This window comes from Anthonomus grandis, chromosome 16, assembly GCF_022605725.1.
Source record: "Anthonomus grandis grandis chromosome 16, icAntGran1.3, whole genome shotgun sequence".
NCBI lineage: Eukaryota > Metazoa > Arthropoda > Insecta > Coleoptera > Curculionidae > Anthonomus > Anthonomus grandis.
The window spans coordinates 11001389-11020717 of record NC_065561.1 but is presented as its reverse complement, the minus strand read 5'-3'; the positions used below and the strand labels follow the sequence as shown (position 1 = coordinate 11020717).

At 30.8% G+C, this 19329-nt stretch overlaps 1 protein-coding gene across 8 annotated transcripts in view; it reads left to right on the top strand.

Moving 5' to 3' along the window:
- Positions 1-19329, top strand: part of LOC126745591 (tensin-1) — a 572168-nt gene that overhangs the window by 495154 nt on the left and 57685 nt on the right. For all 8 annotated transcript variants that reach the window (XM_050453497.1, XM_050453499.1, XM_050453498.1 and 5 more), the window contains one exon: positions 19175-19306. In XM_050453497.1, coding sequence (XP_050309454.1) covers positions 19175-19306 — 132 coding nt within the window. The remainder of the gene's footprint in view (positions 1-19174; positions 19307-19329) is intronic.

The window sequence follows — 19329 nt, the reverse complement described above, 5'->3', positions numbered from 1 at the left end:
AAAGCCCATTCTGAAGTGGAGTCAATGGAATATTAAAAAGTATAATAAAGGAGGTATTTTCTGCTTAAATAAAATAAATGCCAATTCTAATGTTAAAAGTGATTCATTGTGGCAAGTGTTCATGCCATCATCAGACTAGAAAGTTACTAATTGTGTTTACACGATCACAAAACACTAACAGTAACAAAATCTTGTTATCGTAATTAGTAACTTTCCAGTCTGATGATGACAAGAACACTTGCCGAAATGCATCACTTCTAACATTAGAATTGGTAGTTTATTTGGGGGCAACGAATTTCATTAACAAGACTATCTAATATATTTTTTTGAGTTTTATAAATGCTGCGCGACCCTATTATATATCGCAATTTATGTCTTTGATTTCAGTTTTTGTTCCAAGATTTCTAAGACATTTTACCCCTTGTATTGTTTTTTTGTCAAAAGTTTGGTCAGAGTCAGTAAACATGTTTTTATCCCTTGAACTTAGTTTTTTTGGTGTTTATATTTAAACCAATGAATGGTGGCCCACTATTTTAAGGAGTTGTGATTTATACATGGTATCTGAAACGAGAGTTGCGTTATCCGCATACCGAATGTCCACGCTCTATTAACTCCCATTATTAACTCTGATCCCAATCTCTGCATCCTTAAGTACTTCTTAACAAATAGCCTTCGAGTAAAGGTTAAATAAAAACAGGAAAAGAACGCTGTTGTTGCTGTTTTTTGAATTTGAAAAACGCTATTGTAACTTCATTTCTGATCTTTACTTTTGCATCTTTTTATGCATCTAATTTTTTCTTCATTCAGATCCATTTTTCTAAGCTGTGCTATTAGTTTATGATGTTAAAATCTATTTAATGCTTTCGCATATTCTATAAAGCACAGGCATACATTATTATATGTACAGGGTGTCCCAAATTCAGGGGCGATTGGGATCTCGGAAACCGTAAGAGTTACATATACGTTACGTTATAAGTACTAAAAGGAGTAATCGGACATGCATGTGCCATACCTCATTTTAAAGGCAATTAAAAATACTTTTTAAAAATAAGAAAACCCAATATGGCGCACATAACAAAAAATAAAGTTCATGATGATCGAAAAAAAACGAAACGTCGGATTAATTATTTTTTGTGCCAGATTTTGTTATCTCTAAAGTGAAAATCCTATAGATAAGAATAGAAACAATATAATATTATCTGGGCAAACAAGAACATCAGACAAGCCTACGAATATTTTCTATTTTATTTTTATAATTGACATGATTTATAGCAAGATATATTTACCGAGAAAAGCGTTTCGAGATAGCAAAGGACGTACTGTACAAATAAAATGTTAATTAATATTCCTTGAAAAATTGACCCAATAAAAATGTTCACCAAATACATTTTATTCAACCAAGAGTCGTTTATCAAACGTTTTCTGCAAGTCCGCAATATTCTAAATAATCCACTGTGACAGCTAGATGATTGAGAGGACTCCTTAAATAGTTAATGATAAATTATCGCAGCGTTAAAAATCTGATTGAAATGCCATTGCCCGTTTTGGAAACAGGAAGTTTTTTTTATAGCATCAAGTCAAATTCCCAGATATAATAGAGAAAGGAGAAAATTTCCAGTGTAAAAAAAACTATTCACCGTATTGATTTTATTAAATAAATATAGATTTTTGACATTAAATTATGCGAGTTTATCAAAAGTGATAGCCCGAGGCACTTGAAGGAATTTACATTCCCGTTCCGCCAGAGCGAAATGGAAATTATCAACTTAATTAAAATCAATTACATTAATTGACATAAGGTAATGCTGGTTATTATGTTATCAAATTAATTGCTGGCTATAAGACATGAAGAGACATGCTAAAATCTGGTTTTTAATGAGAATTTAATATTTAAAGTAAACCGAGGATTTCGAAAAGTGTATTTGGCCGGAGTTGCTACTTAATGGAGGGTCACATTTATATACATTTTAAAAAGCGGTATTCAATAAAATAAAATATTGATAAGATAAAGTAACTTCTGAAAAAACAACATGCTTTAGTATAAAAAATTTATAAGTTAATAATACTTTTTTCACCTATGTAACAACCTACTCTACCAATGTCATTGTTTTTATTCCACTTATACCGCCTCTGAGTTATCTAGACATAAAAGATGTTAATTACAAAATTACCAGCAATTTACTAGAAAAAATCAATGCACCTGCCGCATATAATCATATTAGTTTATCCAATTACAGTAGCGCATACAAGCCAAGATAAAACGAACCGATAATTCTAACAACTCACAATAATAACAAATAATTAACCTTCATGGTGTATACGCGATCAGAATGTTTTATATTCTTGACAACGATGATTTAATAATTTTTTATTTAAGAATATGTAATGACCATATTTGCATAAGGATACTTGAGATTTTCGTTGTGATAAGGACGTTGTGGCTTTTATGCGAGAAAAAAAAATTGTAAGAAGAATTACTTTTGAAAACTTGTTTATGGTACATACGTCTGCCAACTGTTGCTGATTAAATATACTTTAAAAAAATTGAACAAGGTATTCTCGTAGTTTTGTTTAATATTTGTATAATTGCTTTGATGGAATGTTTGAATGTAATGAAATTTCAATTTATATCTAGTGAAAGAGCAAAAATAATTTAACCTATTTGATTATAAATAAATAAGCAGGACTTATTTTAGATGATGTGTATTTATTAGTAATATTGCTAATTAACAAAAAATAAAAAATTGATTTTAGAAAAATAACATATGTGTAATACTTATTAATAATCTGAATAGGCCAACCCATAAAGTGCAAAGAAGAGTAAGTATTTTTACGTGAGTTTATTTGAGTATACTCGTAAATACGTTGAGTCGTCCTCTTTTATCTTCATCTAGTCCTATTAATTTTAGAAAGTTAATATGCGAGACAATAAAAATATGTAAAGACTTTTGGTTTTAGTACCTTTATCACTTGTGTAATTGAAATCTCGCATCATCCAGTTTTTGAAATTGCTCCATAACACAAGCCTAAGAGGTACATTAATATATCAGAGTATTTTTGATATATTCTGCATTTAAATCGAAAATAAAGCATAATATTGCAAATTTATAAGCATTCTTAATTTTTCACATAAACATATATTGGAAAAAAAGAGCAAGTTCTTAGTTCAAGCAAACTCTTACTTTAGATGTCAATTTAGGTATAGATGATTCAGCCCTAATCAGCAATTCTTTATCCAACCGCTAATTAGTTGTTAATCAATTAAAGATCAAATATCTATGAGATTCTCTTAAACGATACCAGATAGTCACTAAAATTGGAGTTATGGTATGATAGATCTTATGTTGCTGAAGAAATTAAATGTATTAAATTCCAATAACTTGGTCTGCAGTTTCTTCCTTCTCTCAACACCAACCTATACTACTATACCGATAATACCTAGCCACACTTTAGGTAGTTCGCATCTTAGTTCAAATTCACGGTTTTATTATCCAACAGAAATAAATCCTAATAATAAGATAATTACTGAAATATCAACAGATAATACGCTAAATTCGATAATGTTATAAATAAGAGTATTAAAGTCACTGGTGCAATATAAAACTAACAATCTAATTCTATCTGAAATAACAGATTTGAAATTATTCAAGGCAATGCGAAACAGATCAACATCATAGAACGTAATCACCACGTAACTGAACATCATTGAACTTAATATAAGGGCTCTTCCTTGGCTAAATTGGTACCATAAGTGTCAAGATATAGGGAACGGCAAAATTTAAAGTTAATGAGAGATATGAAATATCAATTTTATTATTGTATATTTAAAGAAAAGCACCAAACTTCCACAAACAGCATAGTGCTGACTGAAGCCCCTCTCAAGGCATACACCGTCTAACTTAAAACTAATATATTTGTAGAATTTTCAACACAGATCCTTAGGCTGCAAAGAGAGTCACAAGTTTGATATCATTTGTTACGTAAATTGGTATCTTCTTACATTTTTGAAAACTAAGTAGAAGTCTGTTAACTTCACATTATTTATAAGCCCTATCAAGATCAGCTTTTAGCTGTATGCAATTTTAACGACTCTTAATACGATGAAAAACCTTCATGTCATCCGCAAACAGTAGAAACGCACTGTTGAACGTTGCTGGGGCACCACTTGATCCAATGTAATGTTTGGTGATCTAAACCCACTGAACTCCACAATTTGTGGTCTATCTACTAAGTAGGTAATGAAAGATTATACTAGATGTTCATATAAATTCAGTTTATAGAGTTTTTGCGAAATGGTCCAATCTATCAAATCCCTTAGCAAAATCTGTGTAGATTACGGTAAGCTGGTATTTGCAATTTAGAGCCTCATATGCAGTCTGCAGAAATTCAGCAAAAAATTCAGTTTCAAGATAAGCCATTCAGTTTTTTAAAAAAGAAATATTTATTTTTTTGTTCTAGACAACTTTAAATTATCTAGGTTTAACAGTACAGTTTTTAAATTAAAACTATTTATATATTTGTCAACCGTATATCGTCAAGGTATATTTATTAAACTATAGAATATACGTATATCATATACAATTCTATTTACACATGCCAGAAAATGTCGGCATTTAAAAAAATTGACACGGGTTTACATATCTAGTTTTAAAACTTGATCGTTACAGCTTAAATATATGATGAAATGACCCCTATCACATACCGGGTGGCGCATCGAAAACGAAACAGAGCCAATTACGGGCAGTCCATTAACTTTAAAAAAAAACGCTCGGATCCGTCTATTTTATTCTCGAGGGGGACACTTAATAATCACAAAATCACTTTCCCACCTACAACCCCCTAAGCGGGGGTGGCACTACCCCTAAAATCTTAAATGGGAAGAGGGGTCGAGTGATACCTCATTGGAAAGGTCTTTAAATTCTCTTTACAAGGGTACTTGGTTTGATGCAATTTAAGTAAGCACTTTTTAAAATTTTCGCATTTAAACCTTAAAAGGTAATTTTCAATATTTTTATTTCATCATAGACTACTAAAGGTACTTTTAAGAAAAACAATGCCAGGCAGTAGGATAAAACCATCAATTATTATTAAATTATGAGACACAAAATGAGATATGTAGCTCTATCATATTACAGAATAATTTGACTTTAAGTCTAGTCATTCAAAAAATTATCGCAAAAATTGATTTAGAAAGAATTTGCTTTAGTGTTAGCTTATAATAAATGTTCGAAATGGCCACCTCCATTCTCCATACAATAAAAAAGATTTTGCTCAAAGCGTTGTCGCACGTTCTGCAATACTTCAGGCGTGATTTGAAGACACTCGTCTACAATTCGGCCTTGTAAATTTTCTAACGAAGTGGATTTAGTCTCATAAACTTTGCTTTTTAAGTAACCCCAAGGAAAAAAGTCTAGAGGTGATAAATCCGGCGATCGTGGAGGCCATTCAATAGCACCTCTTTTTCCAATCCATTGTCCTGGAAACGTCTAATCCAAATATTCTCGCACGAATGACGTATAATGTGGTGGGGCACCATGCTACTGAAACATCAATCTATCCTCATCGTATCTGTCATTTTGAGTTTCAGTTATAGCTGTCAATGCTGGATCAATGACCTGTTGTAATAGCTCTAAGTACTTTTCACCTGTCAGATTTCCAGGTAAAAAAAATGGACCAACTAAATTATCATCAAAGATACCAACCCAGACATTTAACTTTTGTGGGTATTGGGTGTGTACTTCACGATACACTCTAGGATTATTGTCGGACCAATATCGGCAGTTATGATGATTGACCAAGCCATTCAGGAAAAAAGAGCTTTCATCAGAGAAACACTTATTAAACACAAAAAGTGAGTCATTAATAATTCGTGCACTCATCATTTCACTAAATTATGATCGCCGATCGAAATCATCTTCATTCAGCTCTTGCACAAAATGTATTTTGTACGGATGAAACTTATGAACTTTTAGAGTTCTTTGGATACTACGTCGACTAATACCTGTCACAGTTTCCAATTGACGGGTACTTAATGTAGGATCTAGATTAAAATGCCCTAGTACAGCCACTTCCATACCTTCATTCCTTACGGGATTTTCAATATTGCGTTTGCGATTCGTCACTGATCCAGTTTCTCGAAATTTGGAAACAAGCTAAAATACATACTTTCACTGCACCTTGCTGTTTTCATGTCGCTCATCAAATAATTCCGCCGTTCTATTAGCACATTAATTATTTCAAAAAAATAATTCAATTATTTTAACTCTTTATTTTTTACCTGTCGTAAATAAAGTAATATTAATACCAACGTGGTCTGTGATTGAGATAGTGAACTAAAGCAAATTCTTTTTAAATGTATTTTTGCAATAATTTTTTAAATGTCTAGACTTAAGGTCAAAATATTCTGTAATATGATAGAGCTATCTCATTTTTTGTCTCATAATTTCATAATACTTGATGGTTTTGTCCTACTGCCTGGCATTATTTTTCTTAAAAATACCTTTAGTAGTCTATGATAAAGTAAAAATAAAAATTACCTTTTAAGGTTTAAATGCGAAAATTTTAATAAGTACTTACTTAAATTGCGTCAAACCAAGTACCTTTGTAAAGAGAATTAAAAGACCTTTCCAATGAGGTATCATTCGACCCTCCTTCCCATTTAAGATTTTAGGGGTAGTGCCACTCCCGATTAGGGGGATGTAGGTAGGAAAGTGATTTTGTGATTATTAAGTGTTCCCCCCGAAAATAAAATCGACGGGTCCGAGCGTTTTTTTAAAAAGTTAATGGACTGCCCGTAATTGGCTCTGTTTCGTTTTCGATGCGCCACCCGATATATGCCAGTGTGCATATATATATATATATATATATATATATATATATATATATATCCTTATAACCTAGTGTTACAACAGAATATCATATATCATCGATAAATCCCTTAAGGACGCCACTGGTAAAAATTAATTTCTTTTTGGGTACGTGGAAAAAGGAACCCGATTCAAATTTAAAAAAAAATATCTACATTGGTAGTAAAGGTATTTAAAAAAAATATCATTCCATTAAACGCATTTTATTCACGGTTTTAAATAGTATATAATATACCATACTTAAACGTTTATTCATCTATCGTATGCTTAGTTTATATTTAACTATAAGGTGTTTAGAAAGATTTTATTTTTAAAATCTATCCAACTTAAGAAGTTCTTCAAAATGAAGTAACTATTTAAATTATTAGTTTAAATAACCGTATAAAAGGTTTTTTACTTTTGAAAATTGGTCATAACATAGTGTTATTGCTCGTTAGCTTATCTTAAAAGCTAGACCGTTCATGTAATAAACATTAAAATTATCATTAAGGACTTTTAAATTATTATAATGATTAATGTTAAATTTTTATTAATTCAATCATTAGCTTTTTAATTATTAATTAATTATAAATAATTACTTTTGATCCACTTTACAATAGATTTTGTCATATCCTTATTAAATTCTAAGAAGATACCCGGATAATTATATTGTAGGTATGGTAATTTCATCAAAATAGATACAAATGACGATGTTGTAGAAACAGAAAACTTTGAATTTTTTAAACAATTTTTTTTATTAGTATATTTTATAGCTTAGAAATATAAAGCTTAATAATACTCAATTGGTTTTCTATGTTATTGTCATCATTATTTTAGTAAACTGGCAACCTTTTCTGTTTTTATTCAATAACTCTCTCAATAATAGTTATTTCCAACTATAAAGAAAAAATAATTTGATCCTTGCAGTTATAAAGAGTAGGAAAAAAGTGTGGATACTATGAAGACGGAAGTGAATAAATACGAGCATATCTTCACAGACTTTAGGTGAGATCAATTATTTAGTTTTTATTCTTTAACAAGTAACTGAGGTATTAATAAATAGATAAAATTATATTTTACTAATAGAAAATATTTAGTATTATGAATTAAGCCTTGCACTGCTTTTGGTGTCTTTTAAACTAGGCAAATTGGTTTTTGTTAATAAAAACCTTTTTAGTTATTTTCTTTATTTTTAAATATCTAATAACGAATTTCTTATCAAATTCATATGTTAAATTTTGCAAAGGTATGTGGTAAATTTATGTGTGATGTTTGATAGCAAGCCTACATTATTAGTTCTTTATGAGACGTTAAGACGAAATGAAACTATAACAAAAAATGTATATTAAAATAAAATTATTCTTTAATAGCCATGCCTTAACCATTTTTATGTAATCAAAGTTTTTTTTTACTTAAAACATATATACCTACTTTATTTGGACTCCTATTGTGACATTTAACATTGAATTTCCATATAAAACAAATATTAATAAATCAAGTCGTTAAGACCATGCAAATTGTCTAAAAATTGCGATTTGCCCCAGTTACCTAATCGGTAATAAAATAGGTCTCTTTAAGGCTATAAATTGCCAACCGTTTTAATCATGAACTTTCTTAATTAATATAGCATGGGTTTGATTACAACAAACCAAAGGATTCAAACTTAAACCAAAGATTTGTTTGTATATTTCAATGAAGATTAAATTTGACTAAAACCAGATCATACTCGTGGGTGAACGAGTCGCTATTTTTTTGCATATGCATGCAACCACGCGCCATTAAATGCATTATTTCAATTTGAAATAACGATGTCTGGCGTATCTAGGGCATAGCAAAATAGCTCAGGTTTAATATGTGGACGCTATTAAGCTGTGGACAAGGTAGATGTGTTTATTTTAATTGAAACCAGGGACCGTTCTTAACGAAGAAAGGTAAATGTATGAGTTGTCTGCAATATTTATTCAGGAGCGGTTGGATGCAAACGAGTTTTTGTAGTGTATGAGGCTAGCGTCGTTATTATTAATGAATTTGATAAGCTTCCCATTTAAATCCGTGTTTTATTTAGGTTTGTTTTTACGGTTTTTACTAAAACCTGTTTTTAACGTAATTTATATTTAAAAAATATGATATTTATATTAAATAGTTTTGCAGGGATTATAGTTTATATTACACCTTAAGGTTGACCTTTCTAGAGCTTTTCTGGAGCTGCCTTGATTAGTCGTTTAGACTTTGTTTAAGTTCATAGAACTCTGGTATGATTTTAAAGGACAACCGCTCACAGGACCTTAAAACACTTAAAATGTTTCGTTATTTAAAACATATAAAATCTTTCTATATTTTTTGCTCTTAATAATATTTTGCAACAATATATAATATCCTTCCCTCTATCTTTCTTTATAATATTGTCCCTTCATCGCTTGGCCTGTATATTGCAGCTTCCTCATCTTAACTATGTTCAGTATTTCCTTTTTCTTTCTTATTCTCCCCAGTACTTTCTCATTTATTACCATGTCTACCTGACTTATTTTAATGATCCTTCTAAATGACAATATTTAAAATGCTTTCAGTCGATCGAGTGGATAATGTTTAATTTAACGAAACAGGTCAACAGTTTGTTCCTCTACTTCTTTATGTAGTTTAAACGCATTAGCTTAAACGTTTAGCACTTCTATCTATAAATAATCTTACAAATTTGTATACAATCCTCTAGTTATTTTATTGAGGTTTTAAAGAATTTACTTCTCTTTAGACTGTTGGCAGTATATGCCCAAGGGTTAAATCTGTTTAAAAGCAAAAATTCGTTAATAAAAAATGGATATCAATTGTTATAAGAATTTAAATGCAGTAAAGAGGCCGACTTTACAAAAAGGCTGTTATGGAAAAAAAGGGAAATCTTATGGAATAAATATAAAAATCTAAGGACTATGTATTGTTCTAAACAAAATAAAAGTAGAAAGAAAAATATTTTACGTGTAATCCATAGATTTAAATAAAAATAAATCAAAGGAACGCTTTTAGGTTATTTTTAAATTGCAAGACTCTTTTGCCCGGAAAGATCCAAAATATGACCAATGAAATAATTTTTTATGGTATTACTTGCACAGGATGACATTGCACAACGATTCGACAAATATTTTGTGAATAGTATTGAACATATTATTGAAGGTATTTCCCAAGCAGTTAATGGGAAACCTCTGTACCACATAGTTTTATGTCAAAATTTCTATATTAAGAATAAAAATAATACTTAAAGATCTTAAAAATGTTGGTGGAGAGACGACTGGTATTTGAAAGCAGATTCAGTGTCATGTGACTTAAATTATGCTGTTGGTAATCGTTTTTTAGGTTTTAATAATACTTACTTTATTGCGTATTGGTATCTTTCCAGAGATCTGGAAACCATCTACTGTAGTTCCTGTTCTCAAAGTACCAAACCTCAAATGTGGTAATGAATTCGAACCTATTAATACTGTGCCAGTCTATGAGAAACCTATTGAAATTTGTGTCAAGAAACAACGTCTTGACAACTTTAAGAAGAGTTCATTGATTTTCCTTGACCATTCAGGGTTCCGTAAGAATCACTTCTGTGAGTCTGTTCATATTAATATGTTAATATAGTTATATATTTTTAAAAAGCCACACATGTTTTGCTTTTATCGGAGCATGATCAGGCCTAGATATACACTTATACAGATCACATTACAACTAATAATATATCTATGCCTAGGCCTGATGATGCTTCAATACGATCAAAACACGTGTAGCTTTTAAAAAAAGTTACATATGTTTAATGAGACCCTGGATTTCGAGTTTTTTCTTTAGTTTTGTGATAAAGCTAGATGTCTCTAGTATGATGGTCTAAAAATAGTGTATTTTAAAGTATTAATATCAAATATGATGTGCCACAATGAATAATTTTAAGACTACCCTTTACTGTTTTTGTTATATATTAATTATAATTATGATACATGTAATTCGTATTAGTATAAATTAGTAGCTTTTAGTACCTCTTTTAATACTTCCGCTTCCAATAACTTAGAGATGATAACAATGTTGTAAATAGCAGGACATAAATATTGAACTGAATAATTTATTAAATTAAAAAATAAAATTTTTTTATTGACAAAAAGTCGGATAAATAAATAACACAACTTCTATTCAGCGTATATACTAATTTAAATTGCTGCTTATCAGGGCTTAAGACATTTTCAAAGCAACGACACTATTCTAGAAAAACGGTACACTCCATATTGTCTATGGTTTCTATAAAAGTGACTATCACTATTCTAGAAAATAGTGACTTTGAAAATGTCTTAAGCGTGTTTTATTGACTTTGAAAATATTTTAGCGTGTTAAGTGTGTTTTATTTATTAAGCAAACACAGCGCACAACTGATACACTCATCATTAAAAAGTCGGATGCATTTTTTGTAAATGTTGGCGATATTCGGATTACTGTAAATGGGAACATTAATAATTCTGCTTGATATGCTTCATGGAAAAAATTGTTAAATATACGTTTTCTCCTTAGAACGCAGTGAAACTGTTACTCCAGTAGCAACATAAAATTGGAAAACTTGCTTTAAGAAACCTATTTATATGTAGCTTCAATTGCCGGTAGTTAATAAGATAAAAACCTATTGAAATTCCTGAAAAGAAAAATCGATCTTTTATCTACACCTATACATCAATAACAGCTTTAAGTAATGTTCAACAAATACTAATTCATTTAACTGTCAAAAAAATTAAAAAGACATTTCTTTATCAATGAAGCTTGTGGCTATTTAATTTCAATCTTTTGAAAAATCAACAAATTGTCATCTAGAAGGTGGTTTCTTGAAGGCGACGAGATACCATATCTCAGGAATTAATCATCCAGATGCTTTGGGATAAAAATTGGTAATTAACAAATTGCTGGTAATATTACCTTTTTTATTTCGTCCAAATATTGGCGATTATCTGGATATGATTACTTTGTTCACGGTTGCGTAAAATACTTCGGTAGTAGTTTTTAAAAACCATATTCTTAAGTTTTTGATAAATTATAGTTTCATTCTTCCTAGTGGTCTTCTGCCCTTAACTTTTTCATAGAAAACGAACTGTAAAAGGTGATATTTACGTTCGTTTCTCATAATATGCCCGAGGTACTAAGGCTTTCTTCTCTTAATGGTGTTTACTACTTCCAAATCTTTTTTTTTATTCTCTTTATCACTGCCTTTTTGGTCATTCTCTTTATCAATGATATTCAATGATATTTCGAAAGCCAGAGGAGTCTGATTTTAATGTCGATCTTGTGGTTATGATTTATAAAATATACAGAAGATCAAAAAACTTGAATCTCTTAAAATTTCTTTAAAAGTTATTCATATATATTTTTTTAGGTGCAAAAGTGTTGGGTGATAAAAAAAATATAGAAACCAAAGTAGGTGCCAAAAATCAATTTATCAAAATTCCTAACTAACCAAAAGATCAAGTTATAAAAAAAATAACAACAATAATATTTCGTGTGATCGCTTCTGTTCTTGATACACTGATTGACTCATGCACGGGCGTTGTCATTTAGAAAAATAAATGTTGGTCCAAATTCTTCTTTTCCAGGTAGAACAAATAGCCTTATAAGTTTTTTTTTCCCGTTAGCGTTTTAGCGAAAACAAAAACATAAATATCCCTTTAATAGTAATGAAATAAACTCTCAAGTCACAGGTCTTAAATTTTAGATGCTGTAATTAAATTTGAGACCTGTAACTGTCTCTTTAAAAGAAGATGGACTATTTCTTGGATAACTATCCCTCCCTGGTAGGGAACCACTTAAGGAAAGCTAAACGTGCTGCACGACCTGGTTCTCTCCATACCCTTACACGACGGCTATCACTTATCAAATTAAATCGGGACCTATTACAGCTCCAGTTTCTTTAAACAGTTTCACTATTCTGTTAACAGACGTCCTTGAAATGCTTAGCTAAAATCCTATGGTTTGACCAGTTTTGTTTCCGTATAGCGATTATTCTAGCTCTTAACTGGTATGGCGGAAAAAAATCACGTTCCAAGTATGGTGGGGTCAAATTAGACCTTTCGATTTTTTTTCTAAACTAAAACAAAAACAAATTTAAAAATATAAAAATAATATATTAACAACTCTGAGGCCATATAAACCAAAAAACTTGCACTTAAAATAAAGCTAGACTAAAAAATATAAGGTTTTTTAAAAAATAGGCTTTTTTCAAAATGACTCGAAAATAAACTAAAAAACACAAAATTTAGGTGAAAAATTGGGAAGATGTTCTTAAATAAATGTGAAAACGTTCAAAACACTTAAAAATAAAATCCTAAACAGATTTTTATAAAAAAACAGCAAACATGTTTGAACCTTCTATTATTGGCAATTATTGCAACGAATTCTTTTTACGCAATGATTTTTACAAACGCATTTATGACAGTTATCACATATAAGTGATTGTTTATTATTATTGCGTGGATAAATAGAACTCTTTGCACGCTTAGGTGGTCTTTCCCCATGTTTATTTCTGCCTGGACCTATCTCTGGAATCTGACCAATTCGATGAATAAGCGCTTTTAATTCCCTGGGAATATTTTCCATTTGAGATCGGCGAATTAATTGGTTATGTATTAGATCTCTTCCTAAGGTAACTAGAAACTTTTGGTGTGTCATTTCAGCCTCTGGATGAGCAGTGTTATATAAAATACTTCCATTTACAGCGCTAATATCCATCATTCGAAACCAAATTGCTTGTGGCTATCTTCTAGTGCGTCTACCAACTTTATAATTTGCACACGTCTGATCTAATACATCTACTTCCACTTTGGTAATATTGTAAAAATCTCATCAATCATGTCTGGAAGTTTATTTTCTCTGTCCAAAATTCTATCATTATGATGAAAACTTGATATAAGACAAACTGCTCGATTTTTTACTGAAACATAAGATAGCAAAGTCACGTCTCTGGTAAATCCAAAAATCGAAGAATAAACCGGTCGCTGCTTATTTGGCAAACATTTCTTTGGTTGGTCCCTTTTGTTTTTTTCAGATAGTACCAACATAGGTAAGTTTACAGCGTTGTAGCTCTTCGACAAGCTCTAAAGAAGAAAACCAGTTATCCCCAGTAACATTTCGGTTAGAATTTTTTATCGGATCAACTAAAGAAAGAATATTGAGGATGGATGGCTAGCTTCTTAGGATTTTGCATTTGAATGTCTTTTCCGGTATAAACAAAGGCGTTTACTAAATAATGCGTCTGAGCATCACAGAGACACATCATTTTGATTCCGTATTTTTCCGGCTTACTTTTGATAAACATTCGAAATCTACAATTACTGCGAAAACCAATCAATATTTCATCCACAGTTACATATTTCTCACATGAATAGTTTGTATGACAATTATTCACGAAGCGATAAACTATATTAGAAATATGGGCTAGCTTGTCTCCGGCTTCAGTGCGCTGACTTCTGGTGTCTGGATCATCAAATCTCAAAGCTGTGAGGATAAAATTAAATTTTTTTGCAGTCATTACGGAACGAAATATTTCACGACTCGTGCCATCAGTTGCGAAAAGGGAATTAAAATCTCCGTGGTACGACTTGAATACGCCTGCCAAGAAGAGGAGACCAAAAAATGCCAACATTTCGGTTTCGTCAACATGATTTAAAAATTGGCAGGTTAAGGCATTGTGCCCATAACTAGCTTGCAAGCTCGTTATTTTTTTTATTGGTCTCGATAATTTGCTCGATTATTGTATCATCAACTAACAGCTTAAAAGCTTCTGTGGCTAAATTTGGTTTGTTAACTCGTGCTGGTCCAGAAAGTCCTGGTAGATGCGAAACAATATTGCGAGCACGGCTTATGGCAGGAGCTTGTGTTGATCATTTTTTTCTATTTTTCCCATAATAGTAGCTTCTTACGCCAATTTCACCCTCATCATCACTTCTATCTTCCAAAATATCTGGTTTAATATCCAAATTTATTTCATCTGGCAAATTACCAACACTTGGTTCAGAATCACTATCGCTTGCAGAAATATGTTAACTAACGAGAGTCTCGGCATCAGAAATGTCGCTGTCATTATCAAAAAAAGTGTTAGCAAGCTGTTCTAACTCGTGTTCTGTTAGTGGTGCCTTTTTATCCTTTAAAGAAGCCATTACATTAAAAAATTAGAAAACTCAAAAAATTACGTTTAACGTATTGCGGGGTCAATTTTGACCCATTTAATTTACAGACCCCAGCTAAACGAAAACTTAAACGCAACTGCCACGCAGAAATATTTTACTCAGTACGGCCGAGGAATACATGGAAGGCAATGTTGCCACTTGCAATAGTTTTTCTTTAATAAAAATTTTTGTTTTGGATGGGGTCAACATTGACCCATCATACCAGTTAAGAATTAAAACCCGAAATTTGATGGCCAGGCAAATTTCGATAATTGGAAACGAATTATACTTTTAGAGACTTAAACAAAACTGACAATTTTCAACAAATGCTGTAGTTAAAGAAAGTAATAAAATTTTTTGGTGTTTTTTGTTCATGATAAAAAACAAAAATTTATACGAGCAATTGAAACAAGAAATATACAGGCCTTTTTCGTTGAAGGCGTTCCATGCTTTCTCTATTCTACACCTGGTCTCTGGTGAGTGGTTCCAATTATCAGTAATCATGGATTTCAGATTGGTGAAATGTCTGACTCTGTCTATTGGTGTGTTTTTATCGCATTGTCGTAACTTAGTTTTTCGACTAATTACGTCTTACGTATTTTAATTTTTAAGCCATAGTTACAGCTGATGTCTTTATTTTGTTCATTAGTTTTTGTAAGTTTTCATTCGTTCTCCGTTTAGCAAAATTCCAGTGTCATTATTTTTAATGACCTCTAATATTAGTTTAATAGTAAAGGTTTCGGATGATCTTTAGATTTTATCATCCATCCCCGTATTTATTAAGACGTCTATCGTTTCTTTGTAGAACGCCTTCTGATAGTCTATAAAACAGGCAACAATATCACAACTTATATCCCTACAGCATTGGAACATTACTTGTGTATTTGTAAAGTGCATTTTTTGTATTCGTGCCCTTCATAAATCCAAATTGTTATTTCGATGAATAATTTTAAGGATAAACATGTGACTCATAATACTAATTATCAATTTCTTTAATTATTAACTAATTTTTTCTACGAAGCTTTTGGATCATTTATTCTAGAGACATACTACATCCTCACCCTTAATAAATTACCCTGTATAATTAGAGAAACTATAAATTTAAATAGTGGATGCAATAAAAACATATGGTGAATGTATTAAAAGCCTGAAAATAAGCAGATAAATATTCTTAAATCACCGTAAGAATTTCCTTGACGTTAGTGACTCATCAACTTAATTATTACTAATTGTTTCTGCAAATCACAAATCCCTATATTGAAAAATTCACTTATTTCGGTTTAAACAAAGGCCATCCGCTTTTTTGACCAGTTCATCTGTTTAAGCATTTAAGTAATGTCCACTCGCTCAGCGGTGGGTCTGTTAGCTAACAACTTCCTTTTATAAGAAGTCATCGGAATTACGCGTCCTTGGTGCATAAAAACCAGACTTGATCTTGTTTCATACTGGATCCACCTATATATTAATTCTTTTAATTTCAGTGTTTTACAGGGGCGTATCGAGCTGAGAAATTAATAAAAGGAAATGGATAAATGCAGCCACTATATATTTTTTTATTGTATTTAACAAGCAGACCTTATTATAAAGTGCATTTTTTAAACCTGTAGTACACCGAGAATATGTGTTTACTTTTGTGTGATTTCTAATTGATAAAAGTGTATTGTGATATACATGAGAGTCATTTTTGTTTTCTATTTATTTTAATAATTGACTAACCACTTTCAATAATGATTAAGTGAAACCTAATTACATGAAAAGAAAGCGTCTCACCTCACAGGACATACAAAAAAGGCATACTTAGCCTTTTAGGTTTGTTTTTCAATAACCGTGAGTCGTGTTTTGCTCCTGGCAGTTTCCATATTTAACCGGCTAATTGATGACCATTTTTGGTTCCGATCTTTGACACCTTAAACTGAAATTCTATGCCGGATTTAATAGGCTGATACGCGAATAAAAAAGTCCACGTTCTATAATTCTGTTTAATGTGCGTGAAACCCCATGTCTAATTTCATCAATGCTGGGTGTGAACAAATCAGAATTTAATGGGCTTCATGTAACTGTTTTTGTTTTTAGTTTGATTGATTGATGTTTCTTTGGTGCTAAGTGTCATAAAATAATACAATGAAGTAGCATTTATAAGAATGCACAAATATAATGGAATAATAAATAAGAATATGCTGGCTTGACGTTTGGTTTAAGTATCAAGCGTAAAGTTATTTTACAAATGCTTTCAGTGAAGTTACACTGGCTTGAGTAGATAATTAACAGCTATAAAATGGACAAAAATAGACAATAAATTTAAGTGCTACGGGTTGTTTTATAATTAAAGTGAATAATCTGTGAAGATGACCATTATAAAGTATTTTACAAAGTTAATTTCCTATCAAATTCTTTCTTTAATGGTTACTAGTGTCTGAGTCTACCAGTTACACTTCATTATCAGACCGCCGAAGGCTATAATAAAATGTGAACTTAAAATGGTAACATTGTAAAGATTTTAATAAATTATTGGTTACTAAGTTTAATTATTCTAAAGTTTTTAGTACTTACATACAAAAGTTCCGAAGCAAACTCAAAACTAACTGAACTCACAAATAACTCAAAATACTAGCTGTGATTCTATAACTAAAACTATACATTTATAGCTATGAATTATAGTTCTTTGAGTTTTATTTTATTTGGTGAAAATCGTTATAATTTTATAACAAAAATTTACTAATAAGACAATGCAGAATTCCAAATTTATATTAAATCAATAACCTAATTTAACTGTGAATTTAGGGTAAGCATATTATTTTCCTTAAAAGATGTGTGAATTTCCAGAAGTTCTAAATTACTTAGGCAGAGACCTTTTTTAGCAAAATGAAAAATTCTAAAGTTATTAGGCTCGTAATTATAATTGCAATATATAAAATGTTTAGCAAATTATAATAAATTATTGCTAGGTTTTCTAAGACCTCTTAAATGCTCTTTTATTCTAATTTTAAAATTCCTATAACTTCTACCAATATATTTAGCAGAATAAGTTTTACAAGCACAGTTTTTCAAACACACACTCAGGTTCAAATTGCATTTATGTACTCGTATATCAATGAGCTTATAACAGCTTTACCTAATAATTTTAAGATAGTATAATCTTTAACATATTAAGAAGATGCTAAACAAATGCTATTTTAAAACTTCAGGTATGCCCAAAGAGCCTTAATTACTTTTATGACACGATAAAAATGCTTAGATTTATTATCCAACTCGTTCCACTGGCTCTCAATCAAAATTTGATTCATCGCCATTAAATAAATGGCAATTTAATTCAGTTGCAAGGCAAAATAAATCATTCTTCCAGTGAAGCCCATAATAGTTAGGCATTTTTACTTTATTACGGGTAGTCCATGGTAAACGAGCAAACTCACGTAGGTGTGAGTAATGGCGAAAAAAAGTGCGTTTATAGACAAGCTGATGCATAGTTAATGCTTGTCATGTAATTAGAATATTGATGAATAATTTATAATAAGATGGCGTGTTGGAAATAAATAATTTAGTAATCCTAAGAGACAAAAGTAAAACAAAAATATATTAAAGCGATCCCTGCATGACGCTCCTATAGGAAATAATATGTATAAACAAATTAATATCATAATCAGTAACGAGAGACGCATTTAAGTCATTTATGTAGATCAATTTATTGAAGCGTACTCGACGTTTATAGAACTAGATACTTAATAAGCTTAGTTTGCGGTTAACTTGACATGAAAATCCATCCAAGGGTGCAGTATTTAATGCATTTTTTTATGTATAAGTAGTCACAAATCATTTTTAAATAACACATCGTTTAAGTAACAGTAAAAGACAGAACAAATCCGTATTCTTAAATGGCATAATTATTATCACTATCAAGACATTAACAATAACTACACGATCTTTGTAATGCTGTTTTCCACATAATGTTAGATAATGTCGCTTAAATAATCGTTTACCACGATTATTTATGTCATATTATGCGCTGGGTGTATCATTAAACACATTGTTTAATTTATATAAGCCGTCAGTACTTAAGGCTATGTCTACAGAATGTCGAATCACTGGTAATATTTTATATATTGTATATATACATATATAATTTTTATATTGAATGTTTTTTTTTTCTGAATGTGTATTTTTTTGCAGATGACGTAAATCATACATTTGGACCATTGGATGGTAGTATTTATGCTACTATAGCAAAGAAGCCAGAGTCGTCACCTGGTGCTGTTTCTAGCCCGCTAACTGTGTCTATGGACAGTGGCATATCATCTGCAGGTAATTTTGTTATGCGTTTTTAT